Source organism: Anas acuta, chromosome 1, assembly GCF_963932015.1.
Source record: "Anas acuta chromosome 1, bAnaAcu1.1, whole genome shotgun sequence".
Taxonomy (NCBI): Eukaryota; Metazoa; Chordata; class Aves; order Anseriformes; family Anatidae; genus Anas; species Anas acuta.
The window spans coordinates 167,646,637-167,671,771 of record NC_088979.1 but is presented as its reverse complement, the minus strand read 5'-3'; the positions used below and the strand labels follow the sequence as shown (position 1 = coordinate 167,671,771).

The window sequence follows — 25,135 nt, the reverse complement described above, 5'->3', positions numbered from 1 at the left end:
ATGCGGTCTGAAGAAAAAACGAGTTATTTTGTCAGGTCAGAAGGTACAGAAGGTGTGCGTGGGTGTTTTTTGTTGTTATTTTTTGGGGCGTGCAACACGATGCCCAACGCAGCACGTTATCCGTGGTGAATAACACTGTGTATGTGGTGCATTAGGGGCTGCTCGCGGGTTTGGGACCAGCAGGGGCTCTGCGCAGCCCCCACACCCCCACCACCGCCTCACGGGGCGAGCCCCGCGCCTCAGCCCGACATGGCGGCGGCGGGAGGAGGGGGGGGGGGGGCAGCGACCCCCAGCGCGGGTAGGGCGGGAAGGGGGGGACGGAAGCGGGCGCGGAAGTGACGCCGCGGCCCCTCCCCCGCCCCCTCCCTCCCCCTCCCGGCGGCGGCGGAGCCGGGCGCGGCTGGCGGCGGCCCCGAGGCGCGGCCGGGCGGGATCATGGCGGACGGCGTGGACCACATCGACATCTACGCCGATGTGGGCGAGGAGTTCAACCAGGTACGGACCGGGCCCCGCGCGGCTCCGCTCCGCTCGGCCGGGCTCGGCTCGGCCCGGCCCCGCCTTCGCCGCCCGCAGGGCCCCCAGCGCGGCTCCACGGCCCGGCCGGGCCTCCCCGCCGCCATTGTGCCTGCACCGGGAGGGGGCGGGGAGGGAAGGGAAGGGAAGGGAAGGGAAGGGAAGGGAAGGGAAGGGAAGGGAAGGGAAGGGGGCCCGGCCGCCGAGGGCAGCTCCCCGGTGGGCATGGAGCAAGGTGCCGCCAGCAGCGCCTTCCTCCCGCCTTCCTTCCCTTCCCCTCCCTTCCCCTCCCCTCCCCGGTGCCGTTCCCCGGCCCCCCCCGGTGGTGGCAGGGCCGGGCCGCTGCCATTGTTCGCAGGCGGAGGGAAAGCAGCAGCAAACAGCAGCAAACAGCAGCAAACAGCAGCAAACAGCAGCTTCCCGGTCACCCGCCTGCTGCGGGGGAGGCCCAACGAGTGGCAGCTTCACTCTGCAGCACAAGTGAAAGGAGCTGCCCTCTGCTTTATTTATTTATTTTGCTCTCGTTGTTCTGTACTTTAAAAAAAAACAAACGCATCTCTTCGTAAGAGGAGATTTATTTTGACGAGGAAGCCGCGCGGAACTTCCGCCGACTTTGCTAGTTCTGTCCTGCCCCCTCCTCCGCTTTCCCTCCAAAATCCGCTTTTTCGCGGTGGCTTGGCGTGCCAGCTGGCCTGCTCGCGAATCCTGCCCTTCCCCAGGTTGTGCCGCCCCAGATCGCATTGTTCCTGACCTAGAATGGCAGGAACCAAGCACAGCTCCTCTCTCACGGGTTTACCGGGCTCACCGAGTGGTGCCCAGTGCCTGCCCGCCCCCCAGAGAACTGGGAGACAGGTACTAGGTTATGGGATTCAGAGTTAGTCGTGCTGACAACCTAAAGCCATCTCAGGAAACTTTATTTCTTGCAGCCGAAGACCTGTTACAGGAATTTAAGTGGGGCTGAACCTCAGCACAAATGCCATTTAGCATATGAGTGCATCCCATCAGCTTCTGTATTAATTTTGGCTTTGTTTTGGACAGTTCCAGGTGAAGTACTGATAACGAATCAAGTTTTCCTGAAAAACTAAGTTGAGTCCAGTAATGTTTCATTCATATATGCAGAAGCCCTCGAAGCAGAACAGTTCCTGGCTGGAAGCACAGCGCACACCTATGCTGCCAGAGCAAAACCGACAGGGGTTCTCTGTGCACCTCGGTCCTGGGCTACTCAGTGCTGGTTGATCCTGGTATCACCTGTAGCCATGTTGCTAGGAAGGCTGCTGGCACAAATGAAGACGGTCTTGTGGTAGTTTAGCTTCTTCCATCTGTGAGGGATTCCTTTTGCTCTTTTCACCGTGTTCACCCCAGTTGCAATCCCGCTAGGGCTAAATTTTTGCAAGCTGATGCTTCCCTGCTTCGTGAGTCGTGCAGAGTAGAACATAGAGGAGAAAAGTGAGAAGGGACTGGTGCCTGTTTTTTCTCAGCTTGGCTCTTCTACTTCATTTTTGTAAAATTTGGCTGTTTATTCTCTTCCAAGTTTGATTTTTGAGACTTTGATCTTGTCTCACGACCTGCTCAGTTGAACTGTGCTACATTAAAATAGAAATTTGTACCGGGGGTGATTGACACCTCTGCACTTCCCCATTTCCTTCAGAGAAGCACGAACAAAAGCTGGTTGTTACCGCCTACGGTGTTACTACCTTTAATCCTGACGTCCTTATGATAGGCCCTCTTGAAACTTCTGCTCATGGCTTCTGATTTTAAGCTGACAGCTTAAATTGATGGCACGGAGGACGTGGTTCAGCAGAGCTGTGCAGGGGTGAAGATGACAGGTGGCAAATGCTGTGGGGAGAAAACAGTGGAATTGATGGCAACTTGGGTAGCAGGTATCTTAAGGGGTGCTGTGTTTGAAAGGAAAGTTTGCTTGATAAGTAAAACAATCGACTGTTGTTCTTGAATTCGGTGGTTCACTTCCTCAATATTCATTTGAATTAGGCTGCAGGAACTTTTTCCAAAAGTTTTGTCAGTAGCAGGGATGAAAAAATCTAATTTGTCAGTTTTTTGGTTGTCTTTGGACAGCACAACTGTATTTTGAACAAAGCCAGGACAAAACTTTTGGTTGTGTCTGTAGTAAGGAGATCTTTTAGGGCTTGTGGCTTGATGAGCTTCCCTTCATTGCCCTGTCCTGTTCCGGGCCTCGAGGTGCTCGTCCTCGGGGCTCCTCGGGGATATTTTTAATGCCTTTGTCTGGGGGGCGGGAAGATGTTCCACTTGATTAGCACTAAATGAGCCACAGGCTAGAAGGGTGAAGTAAAGACCGCAGCCCGTGGGGTTCCAGGCTGGCTGAGCTGAATGAAAGCTGAGGACTGGCTTGCAACCAGCCATAGGTTGCAAAGAGCTGGCTGACTTGACTCCAAGTCAGAGCTGTTCAGCGAGAGCTCTTCTTTCCATCCCATCTGGAGCTCATCAGAACTGTGTCTGCGATGCCTCTTCCCCTTTCATTAACTTATTGTTCATCATCCTCTTGTCCTTGTGCTTACAGCTTTACTTAACTTGGCTCCTGCCAATTGCATCTGACTTTTTTTTTTATTGTATTTCCTTTTTTGGGTACTTTACTTGACTCATTTTATATTTTCTTCTTTGAAGCTGGCTTCTCCACCCAGCAGCCTTTCACATTAAGTGTAGGGTCTTGTTCTGAGACAAGCTTCCGAAACGCAGCGCTCCCTGCACGCGTAGCTGGTGACCTGTAAGAAGCAGGAATTGCTGTTCCAGGGAAAGCATACGAATACACACATAATTAAACTATTTTAAAAACACACAGTATTTGCTGCCAGCTTAAGCAGCATGTATCTCTGCTTTACTGTTACATCATCTGCGTGATCGGAAGGATCTCTTGCTGGGGCAAAAAGGCTTTCTTGTTTATACTATGGTAAGTGTAGTTGCATCGTGGGTTTATCTGACTGTGCCTTGAAGAGTTCTGGCTGGATAATTAAATCCTAACAAATGAGAAATGAAAGAGTTCTGACTTTGTATTTTGTAGCTGGCTAGTAGAAGTGCTTCAGATGGAGTAAGCAGCTAGGAAGCTAAAAGCTTCTGTGGCTGCAGAGTCCTGGGAACATGTCACTCTGTTGCCTCGTGGTCTAGAGCAGCAAAAGACAAAAACTATTTTGTCTAATACATAATAAAAGCTGAGAGTGGTTGGGTCTGTAGTGTAAATGGGAATCTTATGGCCCGACAAACATGTCCCCATCGTAGATGTTCCTGCCACAGACAGTGTGTTCTTTCCGACACACCAAGGGCCTGCTGTTCTGTTAGACTTCCAGCTTCTGCGTTCGGGCGCTAATCAGAACCAGAAGGGTTTCTGCCTGTTTCTTGTGATTTTTTTTTTGGACTACCACTGTTTTTTAAAGTGAGTTTGCTAACACGTATTTCGAGTTTTTTACTCCATGCATTGTAATTTTGAATTGGCAAAAGTAGTAAAGGATAAGATGGATAACTTGTTTTTTTTTTTATTAACGGAGTGCTTTTTTCAGAAATTATAGTGATTATTTTCATGAAATTTTGTCACTTCTGTCATCTTGGGGATGTAATTTAGCACTTGACTCTCACATTGAACAGAGGGAAGAAGCAGATCTGAGAGATGCATGTACTGTTCAAAGAAATTATACCCCTGAAAAATAAGGCAGCATTTTCCAAAACAGCCTTGGGTAAAGGGGGAGAGAGACCAATTCTCTGCTGCAACTCGCAGTATGGCTGCTAAGTTTCAGAAAGAAGTAACACTTAATTTGTCCCTTCTGCAGATGACTGTGATGTTCCATGTGTTTGCCTTTCATTTCTGAATGTTGCAAAACACTGCGAGCGTAATTAAAATGTAAAATACCGGGGAGGGGCCGAGTAACTGGTAGCGTGACAGCTGGTCTGGGGTGAGTTTTTTATGGTGTATCTTTCCAGTGCCCTTTTTGTTCCCCCAATGCCAGTCAAATAGCCCTGAATGGGGAATTTCAGTCCCGATTTTGCAGAGCAAATGATCTGATGGTTCAGACAGCAGCCTGTTTCTTGGCGTGTTTATCAGCAGGGTTGTGAATGGCTGTAACTGAGCAGAAACCATTTCTTCTTGTGCTTGCTCTTCTTTTAACTGAGGAAGTCAGGTGATGTCAGAGCCAGCCCATGACATGGGTGGCACATTTACTTCTCCAGCCTCAGCTATTTGAGCAGGGCTTCCTGTATTCTTTCTTACTCATCTGCATCTAGGAGAGAAGAGCGTGTTGGGGTGAGTTTCCATGGTCCGCGTGTGAAGGAGGAAGGGGTTTTTGGATCTTGGGTAACAGCCGCTGAGAGATCTTGTGTCTCTTCTATCTACACCTGCAGCTGCTGACTCAGATCACTCTTAATCATCTAACCACATGCCTTGTTGACTGACTGCTGAGTGAATTCCACGCTGGCTGCAAAACCAGCACGATGTGAGGAGAGACTGTAGTGAGCAGCATCAGGTTTGCTGCTGGGTCGTTACTGAGTTAAATCAGGGCACTGATGCTGTCAGACAAGCTGACAAAGAGATTACATTCAACGTGCAGCGCCCAGGTAATTCTCTCTCCTTTGACGGTGATCCGAAAGCCTGTATAATAGGAACTTGATCCATTTCAGAGGAGTTTCTCGCTGCTGAGGAGGTGCAGCAGAGCTGTGGACTGCTAACTGCTCTGGTAGGTACTTGGCAATGCTGAGCTCAGCCTTCTCAGAGAGAGGTTGGTGTATCTCTGCCGTAAGACCGGTGGCTGCTTGTTTGGATCTGTCTACCAGGACCAAATTCTACTTCCCTGAAGTCATCACCCCCACACAAATGGGCAGAATTACTCCACGTTCAGCAGAGGATTTCCTTAATTGCCTTGTGACATCAGCCGTAATCTCCCCGTCAGGTACCGTGTCCCAGCCTGTCCCAGGCGGTTCTTTGAACCTCCTTTCATTAATTGTGATGATAGGAGGAATCAAACTGACAGAGAGCTGGGCACACTCAGGGAAAATACGAAACTCTTACTGAATGTGGCCAAAATAAACTTACCTCAAACGACGTTGATTTCCTGTTGAAGTTCAGGGTATGCGGGGCCTGTGCAGTTTACTGAGGATCAAATCTGCTTGACTGATGCTGCCGAAACTTTGCATATCAGGTTTTGTTTTTTATTGTAGCGCTATCCTCTTGGCAGGAGTAGCACTTGATAATGAATGTTTTTATGGTTCCAAGAGAGCTGATCATCTGATGATGATTGTGAATATAGGAGGTTTTCAACCAAGTTTGCTGGCTTTGCAGCCTGTTTTCTGTGAAATCCAAGTTGATTCTCTGATCACTGTATCTGGTATCCGGAGCTGTTCTATCTGAGATGGTTACGTGGGTTTGTAGATGCACATTCACCAGATAGCAGCCCCTGAAATACCTCCAATATCAAAACTTGGAGAAGCAGTTTCTGTGCTGGATCGGCGTGGAAGAGTCCAGGAACCCTCTGCAGTTGTTTGAAGCACAACCTCTGCGTATGGCAAAACCACTTCCAGAAGTCACTATATAAGCTTTGAAGGTTAACGTTAAACACTGCTCAACCTGTGCCAGTGCCTCACCACCCTCATAGTGAAGAATTCCTTCCTTTTATCTAATCTAAACCTACCCTCTTTTAGTTTAAAGCCATTCCCCCGTGTCCTGTCACTACCCTCCCTGACAGAGCCACCTTTCCTGCAGGCCCCCTTTGGGTACAGGAAGGCCGCTGTAAGGTCTCCCCAGAGCCTTCTCCTCTCCAGGCTGAACAACCCCAACTCCCTCAGCCTGTTCCCACAGGAGAGGTGCTCCAGCCCTCTGAGCATCCTCGTGGCCCTTTTCTGGACTTGCTCCGGTGTACGATGAGTATGATGGATGCCTTTGTATAAGATGACAAATTGAAAGTATCGCGAGAAGTCTTTGAAAAGTAATTCCTTAATGCAAATCTGCACCACCTATTCATTCCTGTTTGGAATTAAGCAGTTCCACTGATGAAGTTTACACTGTTTTAAAATTGTTTTGCATATTGTTGTGAAGAAGATTCTCTTTAACTCTTCTCTTGCTTGCCCATCTTCTGTGATGAGAGTACAGCTGCCTCTGTAGTCAAAAGCAGTATGTCTTGCTCAGAGTGCATCAGCAGCCTGAGGTAGCTGGTGCTCAGGGCTCTCCATCTTCCTAATGCCCTGTGTTCATGGTCTCTCAGGCTAAATTCAGTCTGTTTTTTTGGACCAAATATTCCTTCCATGCTTAGAATTCAATGTATCTGAGAGACTGCTGGTTGATTTTGACCCTTGTGTTTGCACGTAGCAGGTAGTATGCAGTTGCTGAGTACAGCAAGTGGAGCTTTGGGAAAGAAACTCCCATTTCCATTCCCTCTGGAAGGAGTCTACTTCACTTGAACAGAACCGTGCTGTAAGCTGTACCGACTCAACAGAGAAGGGAGCGATTCACTCCAAAACCCCGTGATAATTTTCTCAACCAAAATGTTCCGGAGGCAGCCTTGATGCTGTAGAATAGTCCCTCTGTAACCCATGAATAAATAAATATTTAATAGGTGCAAACCCAAAGGTTTATTAAATTTAATGAAATAAAATAGAATTCTGTCCCTTTCTGGCCTCTCTGTGAATGAGGAGGTAAAACTGAAGTTTGGAGTGCAGTAGAAATCTGAAATACAAGAGTTTATCAGTTTGGTCCTCTTGAAGCTTGGTCTGTTCATTCTACCAAATGTTGTGATTAAAAAAAAAAATAAAAATGCTGGAACTTTGCATATAGCTTGTACTTGCTGATGGCTGTAATTCTGGGAGCAGGGCTTGTGTTTTTTGGGTTTTCTGTTTATATTACAGGTTTGAAAGCATTGCAGTGCCAAACGCTAGTTGGAGGTGGTGTTTGTTTTTTTTTTTTTTTTTTCCCAGTCGTTTAGAATCCATTAGAAGTCATAAGAATTTGATATATTTTCATGGGGTTGAAAATGGATGTGGATGATGTTGTATAGGTGTTAGGTCAAACTAACTGTGTCTGTGGAATGTTGTCAGAGTATTTTTTTTGCACTAAGTTTTAAGAATGTTAAACTAATAATTAGGTGCTTTTTGTATTTTAGGAAGCTGAATATGGTGGACATGATCAGATCGATTTGTACGATGATGTGATTTCTCCGTCTGCAAATAATGGAGATGCCCCAGAAGATCGTGATTATATGGATTCTCTCCCACCATCAGTTGGAGACGATGTAGGTAAAGGAGCTGCACCAAACGTTGTCTACACGTATACTGGAAAGAGAATTGCCTTGTACATTGGAAATCTTACTTGGGTAAGTACCTTATTACCATTCAGGTGAAGCCAGCAATTTGAAAATTGTGAACATAATTCTTTGTGTTTTTTCATTTAAGAATTGTTATATGAAATATTAAAAGTGCAGCAAATAAGGTTTTTTTCTTTTTTTTTTTTTTTTTTTTAATCTGCAATTCAGTGAGCCTGCCTGGAGCTGTCTTGATGTCTAAAAATGGATTAAATTTTCAGTAAATATCACCTTTAAAGTTTTCTCTGCTGTTCTAAGTGCTATGAAGGGACATTTGTGGTACCACCATCTTTTCAGAGAACTGAATGAAAGAGAACAAACTTAAACTGTCAAATATCTTATGCTTGGAGATGCTTTAAGGCTACCAAACACACCTGTTTTTAAGTAATCCCTTTCTAAAGTTTTTAGTTTATAAAGAAACTAAGATTCTCTGGGATTTTCTTGAAAATATTTTTTGCCTTTTTCCAGAGCAGTGACTCTTGCAACAAAGCTGTTTTCACATGTTTGCCCTGAGGCTTATTTCTGCAGTCTTGGGAGTAACAGTAACTCCCTGAACTACAATTGCCCTTCAGACAATTACTTTTGTCAGCATTAAAGTATTCTAGAATCGATTGCACTTAATCAAAATGCAAGTAGCTGGTCAGTAGCTAAATTAACTGGAGCTCGTCTCTCTTCACCTGAAATCCAGTTCTACCAAAGTCCATGCATGCAAAATTTTCGTTCATTTTTTTTTCCCTTGCAATGAAATTTTTGCTAGTGCTAAGCTTGAGAAAGAATGCTTTGTGGATACTTCATTAATTTTATAGTATCCTAGTTTCAGGAGCTAATTGTTAAGTAAGAGAGTAATTGACTTAACAGTTGTACTGCTCTAAAATACATGAATGGAATCAGCTGAACTCATCCAAGTCAAAAGTCATGATTTCTAAAGTAGATAGGCCACTGTGTACTGTTATTTTTGCTTATTACTCATTATTTGGCTTCACAAATGAAGTTACCACAACAAGTGCATTCACTCATTTGAGTGTCACTATTATATTTGTTTCCTTTGTGTTTAGATCTCAGCAAAGTAATTTATTAAAGTTTTAAAAGAAGCCTTGATTTGAGGGAGGTCAGATAAGTGGTTGAGAATCTTGAAAGCCTGCTTTGAAGTTTCCATACCAGATTTAAAGAGGTGATGGAGTTAGAGAAGTAGGAAGAAAACCATGAGTATTAATTGTTTTAATGTGTTATACATCTTTGAATATGTGTGAAATTGTTGAACATTACATAGTAACTAACAGGAAGATAGAGCAAGTGGGTTGAAGTGAAAACAGTTGTTACTAACCATAGGTTTTGTGCTGGTTTTCCCATCTTCTGTTTGTAAATCTTGCTACTTCTGTGCAAATAGTGTTTAGGCTCTCACTAATCAAAGCTGTCTTAAAGAGCACCAGTTTAATAATAGGGTGGTAAAAATAGACTTTAGTTTTGGAGATGGAATTGATAGGAGAAAAAAATGGACTGGATGTCCAAAAATGTAACGGTTATTAAAATAGAATCAATCATAGGATCGTTTGGGTTGAAAATAGTTCGGTTTAAGCCTGATACTCTTGAAAAAGTGCTTTCAGAAAAGTTAGTCAGATGTAACTGTGTTTTTGGCGTACTGTAGCTGGTATACTGTGTGGTGGGACTGGGGCAACACACGCTATGAGGAAGTGTGTGTTTTTAAAACTAATTTTCTGGGAATTTTAAAATGTCAGTGACTGCTCTGTAAGAGTCAGAAAATACTGGCAACCTGAATAAAGTATTCCTCTTGACAGCTCGCACAAAAAAAAAAAAACAACAGGTAAAATTTGGTTATTCTTTTCTTGATGTTACAGATAAGTTTTCATAACTGAATATTATTTTAAAATATATTTTTCAGTGGACAACAGATGAAGATTTAACTGAAGCAGTTCATTCGTTGGGGGTAAATGATATTTTGGAGATAAAATTTTTTGAAAATCGTGCTAATGGCCAGTCTAAAGGGTAAGAACTTGACACTTCCTTTTTCTTTAAATGAACTGGCCTTGGGGAGGATGGGCATCGGGAAGAGTTCTGATTTTTCATGACTGTCAGTATGTAAACTGATTGCTTTTGTTTATTGACATCCAGTGATGGTTGGGCTTATAATTTCATACTAATGATTTAAATTCCAGATGTATGTTTTATGGCAGTGTTGCGTGTCTTACTATTTAGTATGTTAAATTTTATTGGTGATGTTCATGAAGACTCTTTTCCTAAGTTTCAGTTAGTGTGGTAGTGACAATGATGTTCTTCCTAATGTAAATACAATTTCCCCTTATCCCCATTATTGAGTCATTTTTAAATGCCTGATTTTTCTATTAACTGTTAGAAGTGAGTGCTCGAGCTGATTTTTCACTGGCAGTCTGATCTTCCATGCATGACTGACTGTCTTTGTCTCTCCTTAGTACTAATGGCAGTAGTAACGAGAACACAGTGAATTCTTGATAATAACTTGATCATATTAATTCATATATAGTGTGGTGATACTCTACCAGAAAACAAACTTTGTTGTGTATTTTGCTGCATGTTATACTTGCATTGTGGTTCTTCATATATCTTAGAATGAGTTACTTTATCTGTCTTTAAAACTGGCTAAGATCTGTGAAAGTGTTTCTGATCTGGTTTTCAGGTGTCCTTCCACTTACTCTGTTAAACTTTTATTCGTGAGGCATTAGGATCTCCAAGGAATGGAAAAACTGCAGTGTAACCTTTTCTTTTCTTCCTTTCAGGTTTGCCCTTGTGGGTGTGGGATCAGAAGCATCCTCCAAAAAGCTGATGGACTTGCTGCCTAAAAGAGAATTGCATGGGCAGAATCCTGTTGTTACTCCATGTAATAAACAATTTTTGAGTCAGTTTGAAATGCAGTCAAGGAAAAGTAAGTCTTTCTTGTGTGCTGTCTTGGAAAAATAATTCCAAAAGCCATACTGCATTTTTTTCAGCAACTGATAATTTCTGCACAGCTTAAAATAGCTATAAAATACTTATGTAAATGAATTTGCAGTTTTGCTTAAAAAAAAAAAAAAAAGATCCTCTAAAAAAATCAATATATTGAAGGTCTGTGGTTTTAGCAGGAGATGGCACTTACTGGAAGAAGATTGCAGCTTTGTAAAACGTTTGTCTTACCGTTGGAGAATGTTATGTTTCTGAATTCATTCTTGTGAATTTAACTGAAAGCAAACAAAAAAAAACCCACAAGAGTATTTAGAAATTTGACATTCGTAGACAAATGGGACTAAATTCTCATGTCTGGATAAGTTGTGCTTATGATCAGGTGGAGAAGAGAGATTCTGTGATGTGCTTTCCTACAACACCTTGTCTCGTGGTTTCTAGTCCTAACAGTGAGTGGCCTCAGGCTGCATTAAAGCAGGGACTGACAGTCTCCCCAGTTGCTGTTCCATTTGTATGGGGATACTGGAACACTGCTGTATTTTAGCAAAGCACTTTTTCTCTCTCCACTCTGGCCCCTTATTTTCTTAGGTGCGGAGGAACAAGGAAAAGCTCATAAAGTTTTCCTTCAGTGCTGCATAAAACTTCGGGCTGAGAATTGGAAAGCTTTAACCTGTTTTGACTTACATAATTACACTTTTGCTTTTCCATCACAGCCACACAGTCTGGCCAGATGTCAGGGGAAGGTAAAGCCGGGCCTCCAGGAGGAAGCTCACGAGCAGCATTCCCACCAAGTAACAGAGGGCGAGGCCGTTTTCCTGGTGCCATTCCAGGTGGAGACAGATTCCCTGGGCCAGCAGGGCCGGGAGGGCCACCACCACCTTTCCCAGGTAAAACAATTAATGTGTGGGGTTTTGTTTTCATTTCTGTTTTCTTCTATTAATGCAGTGGAGTTATTTGGAAATTACAAAAATCAAGGCAGTTCACTTAATATGCTATAATGATCGTTCACCACTGGGTTGTAGGTGTCTACCCTACTCTGTTGTTGAAATGCAGAGTTGTGCTTCCTAAATTAGATAGCAACAGCGTTTGTAGGGACATTCTTTATAGTGTGTCAATGTACATGTCTCTTTAAGTATGAAAAAGATTGAGGTAAATCACGTTACAGAGTAGACTTGTATTTTCTATGGTGTAGTTCTGATTTGCTATATGGGGTGAGAATACTTGCGTTGCAGACTGTGTAGTAACTGCTTGTCATTGCATTACAAATATGCACAAGACAAGAATTTAGCTTTGATTCATGCCCAGTGACAGGTCAGTTAGCAGGCACTTAGATTACCAAAATTTAAAGAGCAGGGTGTTTGTGTATAGTCAGGTATCTGATCTGGGACAAATCTCTGTTTAAACGTCAGGCTTGTATTACAGTGAAGTTCTCATTTCAGCTTCACTGTGTTTTAATAGACGTCGTTCTGTAGTGGATCTCCTACTAGCAGTCAAAGGGACGTAGGTCGAAAAAACACTAATGAGGCCCTGAAAGTAGGTATGGTAAATGTAGGAGCCAAATATTCTCCAATATAGCTTTTCGCATATTTTTTAATAAACATTATATCTTATGCCCCATATGAAAGGCAAGCTGTAGGGGTAGGTAGGGTGTAATATTTTTTTTATTTTTTGTAAGCTTTGGTTTATTTCGATAGCAATAGCAACTGGTTAAGTGATTTTTTTTGGTCTGTTTTCATGTTACTAATGTTTTCTTTAGATGTTCATAATGAAGTAATTATTATAAATTTACTAAGCTACTGGACCCCAAAGTGCAAGATATGCATGTCTTACACAAGTTGCACATTGTTCAGTGAGGGTTTTTTGTTTGAGAAGAAAAAGTTATTTCACTAACTCATTTCTTTATATTAACTTTTTTCTTTTTTTTTTCTTTTTTCTTTTTTTTTAGCTGGACAAACTCCCCCACGTCCACCGTTAGGTCCTCCTGGTCCACCAGGCCCACCAGGCCCTCCACCTCCTGGTCAGGTCCTCCCACCTCCTTTAGCTGGACCTCCTAATCGTGGTGACCGTCCACCACCACCAGTTCTGTTTCCAGGACAGCCTTTTGGTCAGCCTCCTCTTGGGCCCCTTCCTCCAGGCCCTCCACCACCAGTTCCAGGCTACGGGCCACCACCAGGTCCTCCACCACCTCAGCAGGGTCCACCTCCACCTCCGGGTCCATTTCCCCCTCGTCCACCTGGGCCTCTTGGGCCTCCCCTGACTCTCGCTCCTCCTCCACATCTCCCTGGGCCACCTCCAGGTGCTCCACCGCCTGCACCACACGTGAATCCAGCTTTCTTCCCCCCACCTGCCAATAGTGGCATACCTACTTCAGACAGCCGTGGCCCACCTCCGACAGATCCCTATGGCCGACCTCCACCATATGACAGAGGTGACTATGGGCCACCTGGCAGGTGAGTGCTTTTGGTGTAATGTGCTTCGTAGCAGATTTTATGCCTTGTAGGACGCATTTGATCATTCTTTTTAATGCAAATGTTAGTTAAAAGTGAGAAAAAATGTGGAAGAGGTCTAATCAGTCTTCAGATTTGCCCCGTTTACTTCTCAGTGAAATAACGCTAAGAAATATGTTTGTAGCAGTAAGAAAATCCTAAAATGCAACACTAGTAATCTTACTTTCCATTTTCAGCTTTGAACCGTTTGTCTTCACTGTTTGTGTTTGGCAGTGTCATTATTCCATGTGTACTACATGTTAACTTATTATATCACTTCCTATCAGTAGCTTGTGGTTGTGCTTCTGTCTTAACTCAAAATTCTCACTTGTTCCTTTGCCGTCTTGCTTTGCAAGCTGTCATCTTAGAATGCTTTGGAATTCTCCTCCTGGAATATATGCATATGTTGAGTATGGTGCCACACCAAGCCCATACTATTTTCATCTTTCAGTAGCTCTGCTTGTCTCTTTCCTGAAGGATTCAATTCAAAGTTAGTCTTTGTCTCAAAAAACAGGTGGGAATTTACTGCAAGACTTTTATCTTCCTTTTCTGTTAAGCCCCTTCTGGTTATTTGGTACAATCTTGCTGTGCTCGTAGCAGTGGCCTTTTCTGTGGTTAATCCTATCTTGGCCAGGGTTTCTGAGTCTCTCTGACTTGCCTTGTCGAGTGTTTCACATCATTGGAAACATCTTTTTCATCTGTGCTTTCAAGCATCTATGTCTGACTGCTGTGTCTTAATTTTCACCATATTTGTATTTCTTAGAACATCTTGGGATAAGTTGTAAGAAAGATACCTTATGCATAGTTAGGTGTGGATTTGTCACTTGTGGTTTTACTGCTATTTAGAGAGACTTCCCTTACCTAAAATGTTCTCTGCACAGGCACTTTGCTTTGAATCTTTCTTTTACATATGAGCACAACGTTTAAAAAAAGAAAAGCAAGCATTTGTACGTATTATGTTAATACAGAAACTGTAGAAATTCAAGCATTTGGCTTAATTGCCTGAAATATAATAAAGGTGTTTTTTTTTTTTTTTTTGATGGACAAAATCTAAGTTGTCTGCAGTTGATAGCATGGCTGGGGAGGGAAGGAGTGGGGATAGGACAGAATAACTTACTGTCCAGTATTTTCATTAGTAATGTTAAAACTATCATCCATAACTATTTAAATTGTCATTAATTATATATCATAGGCGTTTCACTGGAAATAACATGCCCATAAGAGAAAAATTACATATTCCATTCTATGGGAGGCACACGAAAAATAATACTCAAAACTCAGGGAGGTATGAATTTTTAGACATTTCCTCTTATGCTAAACTGGCTATAGGATCTTATTCCACTTCTTGCACTTAAGAGGATAGCATTGCTTGTTATTCTGCATTTTCTTTCTACCAGAAGAACTAACGCTATTTTAGAAATATCAAGCAGTGGGGTCAGTTTAACAGTCTCAACTTTTATCTCTTAACACATTTCTTTGGATTGTGTGTATCGTTCGGAGACTGGCTAATAGGATGCTGCAAAACTTCTGAGAACAATTTTGTGTAGGTTAACTTCTGTTACTTTGTAATCCAGTTATAGGTAGCTAATAATTAAAATGTAATGAGTACAAGGATTCTCATTTATTGCTTCTTCTTTACAGTGACCAATTTGTAGATATATTTGAAGTACCTTGAACTTGACCAGAAATAAATACTAGAATTAGCTGTAAAATGTTGAAGTGTCATTCAGATAATACATTGTTTTAAAAATGACAGACTATAGTTGCTTTTCGTAAGTTACAGTACTCTGGTCTTACTTAAGAATCTGGAAAACGGTATCATACAGTTTTAATTCCATCATTTTCATAAGAAGATTCCTAGTTTTGCTCAAAGTTGCGTTATCTGTGTACATATCTTTCCACATCCATTCAATTGGGGTAATATCTGCTCACATACCTTGAAGGATTTTATGAAAATGATAAATATTTGTAAAGCACAGTTTCAAGTGCTGCTGAATTTTCAAAATAGATGGGATGAACAAGAATATATTTATTTATTTATTTATTTATTCATTTATTTTGTTTTTATCCTTTTTTAAGCTTTCAGGATTTTGTACTGTAACATGGTCCTTAACACAAACCAAACCCAGATCCTGCTTTCTTTTCTGTTTGTCACTTTGCTTAAAGTTGTGAACTTGGATTGTTAAAACTGCAATGATAACTCCTTAACATTTTCTTAATCTTTTAAATAGTAGTTTTATTACTTTCAGAGAAATGGATGCTGCAAGGACACCTCTAAGTGAAGCAGAATTTGAAGAAATCATGAATAGAAATAGGGCGATCTCAAGCAGTGCCATTTCAAGAGCTGTATCAGATGCCAGTGCTGGTTAGTAAAGCTTTATTAATGTTTTCTATTCTACCCAGCTAGAAAGAGTAGAGTTTTTCTGTCAGGAAACCCACAGCCTTGAAGCTGTGTCTTGCTAATATGGCTTTCAGGAGGCTGAAGTTAGATACAACCTATGACTGTTTCTGTACTGTACTCCAGCTGATGTCTGTGAATGCTTTCTGAGTACTGATCTGGACAGTATTTTAATGCTTAGTCCTACAGTAAATGATCTGGATGGTTATTGAAGAGAAGACATCCTGAATGGTAATGTTACTACAGATAGATTTTTTTTGTTTGTTTTAGTTGATATAATTTTCTCACAGTGATTTTATATTGTTTTCAGGGGACTATGGAAGTGCTATAGAGACCCTGGTAACTGCAATTTCCTTAATTAAACAGTCCAAAGTATCTGCTGATGATCGTTGTAAAGTTCTTATTAGCTCTCTTCAAGACTGCCTTCATGGAATTGAGTCCAAGTCTTATGGTTCTGGATCCAGGTAAAACTTTCCTCTTCCATCTGCCCTTCTGAAGGGGAAGGCATAGGGCAAGACTAGTTCACAAAGGAGAAAGAAACTAAGTCACGTGATAAGATTAGTGATTCGCTCATCTGCACAAGAAATGTGTTTAAGAACCAAGTGTGGATTTTGAATTTAAGTAATCTGCCTTTTAACTAATCCTGTTTTAAAAATTCATCTGACGACTTTTTTAACTCTTAGTTCTTAATCAGTATCCTTTTCTACACGGTAGTATTGCAGCCTGTAAGCTTCAAAATTGAATTTTACTTTATCAGTTAAGTTGTCCGGTGTATAATTTGATAGTAATTTGCTATTGAAAAATAATGTAGCAAACATCTTTTTTTATATTTTGAATGATAAAAACACAGACATCTGGTTTGGTACTTTCAGTACCCCAATGAGCAGCCATGTTGTCGGAATCATTTAATCATTTAAGGCAGAGGATGATCTCAGCTGTCCTCCATTTTGAACGTGTGCTTTTTGACTTTTCCTTGATTATGAAGTGGATGACACCTATTTGTAACTGCTCTTAGCCATCACCACCTTTCATATCTTCCATGTTATACACAAAAACATCTCTGCATCTCAGCGAAGAGTTATTTCTCTCACATCTGAGGAGATGATTCTCTCATATATACTTTTTTGATCCAATTCTTACTAGTCAACAGTATACAGAATTGGCATGTGAGTGGCTTGTGTTTTGAAGAAAAAAAATTAATGAAGTAATTTCTTTTAGAAGACGTGAACGATCCAGGGAGAGGGACCACAGTAGGTCACGAGAAAAAAGTAGACGCCACAAATCACGTAGTAGAGATCGCCATGATGACTATTACCGGGAAAGAAGTCGGGAAAGAGAGAGGCATCGTGATCGCGACAGAGATCGCGACAGAGAACGAGACAGAGAGAGGGAGTATCGCCATCGTTAAAGAAGGTGAGCATTTGTGTTCTTTAAGTTTGCTGTTCTACTGTTACTGAATTACTAAAAGTGCTCTAGATCTGGGATTATTTACACCATTAATGTCTGCGTTCAAATGGTCCTGCAGAACGTACTGAATTACTTTCTTCTTTTAGCATCTGAAACGGAGTCAGGTAAGTAATGACAGGTAACTGGTCTTGGGAGGGAGTACTTGTGTCACTTTTCTGCAGTTGGCATGCCTTCTTTTTAATTTTAGGTGGTATTAATGTTTTTAATTGTTATGAAGTACAATCAAGCCATTTCTTATTAAGCAGTAAGTCAGACTGATGTCTGCTCTCTTGTAATCTTCAAAGATCATATGAAATTTGTTTGTATTTATCATTTGTATTCTAAAACAAAAAAAAATCTAGTTGTGTGAGGACTGCAGCATTTAGCCCTTCATATGTCACATGGGGATTGTATCTGTGTAGGGAACATGTACATACAGCTGCCGTCCTTGCACTAGTAGATTCTTTCTTTTTGTTTCAGTGAGTTTTACTCAAATTCAGGAAATGTAGATAGACTTTGCCTGTTATTTTCTAAAATGTGGCCAGTCACTTTTTTCTGTCTTTTAGCTAAATTTAGGTGTTATCTTCAATAAGATTTATGGTCGGTTTTTCCCCACCACCCTGCTTTTTCATTCCCTGCCCTCTCTGACAGTAAAGTCATTTTTTGAAGATTAGTAAAAAAATGTACAACACAAGGGTTGGTTCTTTTCTGCTTGTTGACATGCTAAAATGTTCTTTTATGTCATGTTTCTGGAGTCTTTCATGCATCAAATGTCTAGGTAGCTACAGAGTGGCACGATAAATAACATTTTCTTTGGTGTACTGTTGAGAGCTTTAAAATACATATATGATGTATATAATGTGTATCACATTATATGATGTACAATTTTGAGGATTGGTGATTTGAGCTGCTCACGATTCCTTATATTTGACAATAAGGGGAGAACAGAACAAAACTACCTTTTTTTGCTGCAGTAGTCTTTTCCATTTTTAGAATTTTCTCACCACATCCACATTCAAACTGAAACCCAGCAGATTTGCCTGTCTGCCCAACTTCCATTTCTTATGTCTGCCCCCAAATGTAATTTCCAGATTTGCTTATGGCATTTATTCATGGAAATTCGTTTTCAGAACTTAAATAGAGCAAAGCATATTAGAAATCATATAAATTGTAACTTGCTCCTAAGTAAAAATATTTCTATAATTTTGCATTATTTGAATGTCAGTTTTTCCATGCTAGGCTTTTGTGTCACTGACTCCTTCTGGAGAAAACAAAATCTGATCTTAAATGCACTAGTCTACTGAGTATTAAGCAAGATATTGTCTTGGGTTCATACTCTAAAAAAGCAGTAATGGATGTTGAGAAGGGGAGTCAAAGGCTTAATAGGAAGGTGACACTGAAATAAAGTTGGCAGTAATTCATGCCACTTTGTCATCAGAAATGGAATGATAGAAACAATTCCGGAATGGCATAAAAATAGCAAGTGTTGTTCTTAATTGAAAAAATCTCAGAACATAAAAATACAGATTTAACAGAAATAACTCCAGTTTCTCTTGTTGACTTGGATTTTTCCCGTTTATCATAAAATAATATTTGTGAAATTTGCCAATAGTTACTAATGGGAAGTAACCATTGAGCTGAACAAGTTTTTTACTTCTGTTGGAGATGAGCAAGGTATACTAAAAATTGTTAACATGGAACTTAAGGCAACTTTTTTTTACCCTTGATGTGCTTTATTAATATAGCTTTCATTTTTGTGTATTTAGACTATTGTGGATGTAGATGTGGAATTTCTTGCCCAGTACAGATTCCCTACCCTCTCACCCTAAGAAAACATGTCCAATACTGTTAGGTTGCTGCATTTTATAACTTCCAAAGCACAATTTCAAAAAAAAATGAAACTGAGGTTTCAGTCTTAGTTCAGGTGGGATTTGTATATACAACTTCTTTCAACTTTGTTGTGTTCTGGGACTTCTTTTCTGTCAGAGGAGTTGCATAGGTAAGATACCCTTGCACAAAGAAAATAGGTCCTAATAATTTGGTTTAAAGGACAAATTTAGTATTCCTCATGTAAATGAAAACATTTGGTATTTTTTTAAAAAATTAAGTTGTAAACATTTTGTCTTGTTTCTGTCTTAATGAAGAAAGGCTTTACTGTAGTTTTGTTTATATATATAAATACACACATAAAAGCGTACAGTGATCTTTTGGTTTGTATGTTTCATTTTCACCAAGATGTATGTTGCCATACATTTTTTTTTGTTTTGCTCTTTACATTAATTAATACTCATAAATAGATTTAACAATCTCAATCACTATATATATATATCAGCAGTACTGGGAAGAGTTACTCCCCACATTACTGTGTTTTATCAGGTAACATGAAGTTGCCTGTGTGCCTACAGCCTATGAATGGCACCTATACTTCTTATTTCTGTGTGTACCTACAGTCATAAATGTGATACTGTACTGGCATATAAAAAAAAAAAGTGAAAAAAGTGTTACACCTAGTTCAGAAGGATTTTAAAGGTCCATTGTGAATATTTTTGTATACAGTGAAATTCACTTTGTATTATTGTATTTACTTACAGTTAGAGATGGATTAAATTGGAGTAACTTACTAAATGTATTCATTATAAAACCCTATTACAAAGTTCAGATGTACCATAGCAGGTATTTACACTTCTGTTTGTACACTTTATGATTTAAAATTAAATTCTCACAAGATTCTTGTGTGCCTTCGCTAGAGTAAGGCTTCACATGCATTGATAATCCATTTTACAGAATTACTGTAACCTGAATTACCTGTAACCTCTTGAAATGTCTTTGCACATAGATACAAAAGAGAACAACAGATGTATAAGACAAATGTCTGACTTGTCAAGAAAGCTAACAGAATGGTATTGAGAAGGATTAACAGCAAACCGCATGTGTACAAACAGAATAGTAATGTAACTTCATCAGCATGAGTCCTGATTCTTTTTTTAAGACAGATTTTTTTAGTTTATCTGATACTTAATGATGTATTTCTAGCTGATACATTGTCCCAATCTTAATCTGTCTGAATTTCTATAACTACTGAATGTTAAGTTTTTGATTTTATGTTTTTGTTATTGGGTCGTTTGATTATTTCCTATTTAAACTGGATTTGGACTGAATTGCAAAGAAAAAAATACACTAACAATGTAACAGTTGATAATGTATGTAGACTTTGTATTCCATATTTTGTGGCTTTTCTCTGATTTTTCTATTCTCAAACCACTGTAAGCAAAATCATTTAGTCTAATGTACTTTTGAGGCTCATACGCTTCTTCAGAAACTGCTCTGAGGTCTCTGAAATAGTTTCAGCTTTGGAGTGGTTTAAAAACTAACACGTTTGTAATTTTTTTTGTGTTGTTAAAAGGGGAAATGGTACTTTATAGTTTTAAAAAGGTACATTATATTTTGTCTGTGTAAGTAGGAACTGTCCTGTAACTGTGTTAGCAAACATCAAAGTATGAAATTAGCCTTTTAAGAAATCTTGTAGATAATAGGAAAATGCCTATTTTTGTAGGTTGTTTTTATAAGCTTCTAGTTAATAACTGAACCTCAAGTGAATTGTGGTAGCATTGTTCAGGACCCTAGTTATATATGTACATGTTCAGGATTGTTCTAGATCCTATTAGTATTGAGCTATTATGAACAGTATTTACCTAATCTCTTTTTTTATGTGTATTTTTCGAGGAAACATATATGTGGGGCTGGCATTTTTCATGTGTTTCTTAGCACTCGTCAGAGAACTCATGCTTTGTGCATCTGATTCAATACTTGAAATCTACTTTAGAGTGAAAGAGTCGAGCGGTGCCATTGTTCAGTATGCTTCTTAAACTCTGTTTTATGGCTGTTGCAGTGCTTTACAGAAGCATATCCATTGTTTGTTAATGTTCAGTATCTTCTCTCATTTCCTCAAGGGTGATAAGATGGTTTGAAAAAGCAAGTGAACTGAAAAGCCTATGTTCTTACGATTCTTTTTCCTCCATGAACATTGCTGTAATTTTGTTGTCTTACGAGGTATCTTAAGACACACTTAAGTTTTTCGATTCCCTACAGCCTGCTTTTTTCTTTTTCTGAAATCAGTAGTATTAACAAATTTGGGCTGTGTGGAAGTTCCTCAAGAAACTCATCTGTAAGTCATTATAACATTTGAACAAATAATTTTTACTTGCAAGTAAAAACATTGGTTTCATACAGCTTTCTCCAAAGAATGAACAAATATTTTTTTCCTTTTGCTCATTGTGGTTTGAGAACTGATATCTTTTTCCAAAAAAGAGAGAGGGAAAGATCTTTATTTTATATTTTCCTATGGCAGAGAGATCTACTTGATCTACCTTCTATGTCTTCCTCATATATTAATGTGAAATATCATTGCCAACCTCATAGCATTTTGATTTGTAAACTCAAGATCTGGTTTTTGAACACACCCCTCTGTTCATCAGTTGTCTCTGGTGAGTAGACAGGCTGGGACAGTAGGAAAAGCCACATAAAGAAACAAACTGTAGCTTGGGATTGTTCTCTTTCTATCCATACAAAATTATTTATAGAATCAAGAAATTGTTCAGTCTTAGTGTAGAACTTAAAATCAACATCAAATCAAAGATGACAGGTAAGTACACTAATAATAGGGGAACAATGAAACAAATGGAAGAAGTTGCTAGTGGTGGTAGAATAGGTTATTTGTACATGTATGGTGGACAGAGACTGATACATAATTTACGTGCAGAATGACAAATACAGAGTCAAGCTTGCAAATCATTCCTTCTCACTGTATTATAGCTAAAACATCACAATACTTGAAGGTGTCTGACAGTCTGGGGTCTAGATAAAGTTAAAACAAATTTTGGCCTTCAAGCTGATTTTTTGTGTTTTTTTTTGCTTTTGTATATTTTTTCTTTATGTATAGAGTACAATAAAGGACAATTATATTCCTTCTTAGGAGCTGTTAGGATATGGTTATAAATATGTATCATGCGTTTTACTGAAATGTGAACATTTTGTGGGATTGAAATTCAGTCTGAAAATATCAGATAAATAACTACACTTACAAACTTGACAGATGTATGCACATACAGCTTTAAATTACTGTAGAATTTTCACACTTCTGAAAGCTGTTTAAAGCTTTCATATGCTTATTTGGATGATTGGAATTAAAAGAAAAAATCAGTTGTTACTGCAAGATGCTTTATATTTATATGATACCTACTGGGTTTTGGTGTAAGTCTGGTTTGGGGGTGTGAAAATGCTCAAGTTGCATCTTGCATAAGTATAAAAATGTTTGATCCCTGAAGTTCTGGGATTTCATTTCTGAAATGTTCTGGCATAAAAACATAGCTTTTAGACCACAACTTCGCTATTTAACAGACAAGTCTGCAATTTGGGTTTTATTAGTAGAAATGCTGAGAAACTGATTGCTGTATGATGTTAAATTGTACAAACCTAATATATACATGCTTGGGACAGATAGCTCATGAACTTGAGGCAGTTGGCAAACAGCATTGCAAAAAGAAGGCTTAACTACAGATTCATTTTTTCCAAGTTGTTTCTTACTTCAATATTCTACTTGCGTGTAGAATACTGAAAAGGGCTGTTGATGAAGGTATAATCCATACAGATTAATTTCTTCCCTTTGGAACTGCAAAGGTTCTGATTTTGCCCAGGTATACGGGCAGAGTACTTGGAAACAAAATTTACCCCACTATGGATTTTAGTTGGTCATGTTTTTAAAAATAAAGTAAAATAAAAGTTTTATTGTGGTGCTGACCATCTTAAGAGCCCTATATTGACAAGTACTAATTCTAAGTACAGTTTATCAAGCGTTCCTTAAAGTTCCTGTAGTTCCAGAAGTGCCCTTACAAATCTAGCGAGTTATTCTCAGGAACCGAAGCTTTCTTATGCTAGGGTTTTAAATTTTATATACAGTGCTTTGGATCTGTTAACTGTTGCCATAGAAGTGATAAAGATCCATAATTCTTGCCACAGCAATTGTATTATGAGAGCAGCAAATTCTGACATGCAGACTCACAGCTGTCATAACACCGAGTTTCTCCACTAAAAACCTGAAATTCTCCGCTGTGTGCGCTACCTTAGCATGCAGCTCTGCATGAGCCTGCTTGTGGTAGGAGGCAGCACTTTGTCACTTAGCTACTGAGAAAATACAAGTACCTTGGAAAAAAACATAAGTACCTGTGGAAACTTTGGTCTGTGATGAAGAAAGTTCACCCAGAGTAGTTACTGGTTGATACATGGGTAACTTGAGAACAAAATCTGCAAATAAAAAATTCCCCTTGCTGCTTCAGCCTTGGACTAAATCACTTGCATACTGTAATTTATACAGCTTAAGCTCTTGGTTATTTGTTTTTTTTAAAGTTAAAGTTAATGGTCATCTTGAGGAAGGGAGGAAGAAATGTGTCAATTGACTATACAAAAATTGAATACTTTGTTTTCCCAACTGTTTTACGAATATTACAAAAGCAGCAGAATACTTGACAGCTGTGTACTGATGTATGGTCATGAAATTGCTCCTCTAAATGTCTGTTTTTCAAATGAACAAGCTGATGTGTTGGGTTTTAAACAATTTGATTTAAATTATTTTGAAATTATCGAATGTTGAAATTGTGAATGATTGCTGAAATGAAGCTAGCTAACTGGTTTGTAATGGAATTCAACTGAAATCCAGTGTATGGAATTATACCATCCCAAGTATTTTGTGAACTCTTTCCGTAATTAACTTTGAATGGTGTGGTTCCTTATTTGCCAAAACAGTTGAGAGTAGGGAGTAGGGTTTGGGTTTTTTCCTAGGGTAACTAGGTGAGGAAACCTGCAGATCTATGTTGTATTATTTGAAGAGCGGGTTTGCGTGGTTAAAAAACTTCAAGAGTGTATTTTTTAGATGTGAAGCCTGTCCTGCTTGCTACTAGGTTGAAAATTTTGAAGTATTGGTACCAGATTCTGTGCACTTTTAAATGTTACTGAGCTGTGAGCCATCCACTTCGTTATGCAATCAGTGCATTATTCAAATGTCAAATCAGTTTAAATCTTCTGTAAGTGGGCAGGTAAAAATGTAAAAACCTAGTTGTGGCAAAATTACCTTACGTGCTTGTTCGTTTATTCTTGCAGAGTGCATACTTTAGGAAATGTTCTATATAAATGTTTCCATCAGTCATAGGAACAGTAGCTATTGCTTCCTTTACCATTCAGTACTTCCAACTGTGGAATTTTTGTTCTTTCGATCCTGTTGTACAACAACACCAATTTTAACTGCTGTACTAGAAAACAATTTCTTGCACAAACAAGTAGCTACTGCTTCCGGGTATCTTGTGTTAGTTTACATTATGGTGAAGTAGATGCACGACTTGTGTATGTATAGATAAGCCAACAATTTTCTGTGTATTATGGGGACTAGCAAAATCTACATCACAAATTTTGACACATTACAGCTGAAGGAAGAGGAACAGCGTGCAAGACAAGATACGTTCTTCAAGGAAAGATGCTTGTCCAGCAGTTTGCTTCATGTGATTGAACTGAGCCTGTAAGGATTCATGGATAAAATGAACAGGAATAGATCTGAATAAAGCAAATCTGCATACATGGTAACCAGTAGCTCTTTTACTTTTTTTATGTTGCTTAACTGTTTTATTTGAGGGAAACCTGTGTGATTTAAACCTTATAGCTTTTGCAACTTTATTACTGGTTATATACATTTGGCAATTATAATGTGCAAGCAATTGGAAAAAGTCAAGTAAATGCTTGTTTTTATAGTAGTTTGTTCATGTTAAAATGTTCATATGATAATGTCTGTACACAGCACCACTTTGATTACAGTAGATGTAGTGTTGTAATAAACTGTTTAATGGGGCTGATGTGTAAAGCTGTTCAAGTTATTTGATGTTTACACCTCAGGGAAAGTCTTGTGTTCAGCAATATTTAAAGATAATGTTACAATGAAAACATTGATGCTGTCTTTAAAAACATCGCAATAGTTCTTGCATATGCCTCAACCTAATCTTGCATTCAGTGAG

At 39.5% G+C, this 25,135-nt stretch overlaps 1 protein-coding gene across 5 annotated transcripts; it reads left to right on the top strand.

Moving 5' to 3' along the window:
• The first annotated feature begins 337 nt into the window (after positions 1-337).
• Positions 338-24,972, top strand: CPSF6 (cleavage and polyadenylation specific factor 6). Of its 5 annotated transcripts, none has more exons than XM_068669237.1 (11): positions 338-495; positions 7,623-7,832; positions 9,721-9,824; positions 10,592-10,737; positions 11,465-11,638; positions 12,697-13,201; positions 14,430-14,522; positions 15,487-15,602; positions 15,946-16,099; positions 16,857-17,048; positions 24,554-24,972. In XM_068669237.1, the coding sequence occupies exons 1-10, from the start codon at positions 436-438 to the stop codon at positions 17,041-17,043; spliced, it is 1,749 nt and encodes a 582-aa protein (XP_068525338.1). In that variant the 5' UTR covers positions 338-435; the 3' UTR covers positions 17,044-17,048; positions 24,554-24,972. The 5 variants fall into 5 exon arrangements, with proteins under 5 accessions (XP_068525338.1, XP_068525336.1, XP_068525341.1 ...); XM_068669235.1 differs by having other exon boundaries at positions 16,854-17,048; XM_068669240.1 differs by lacking the exon at positions 14,430-14,522.
• The last annotated feature ends 163 nt before the right edge of the window (positions 24,973-25,135 follow it).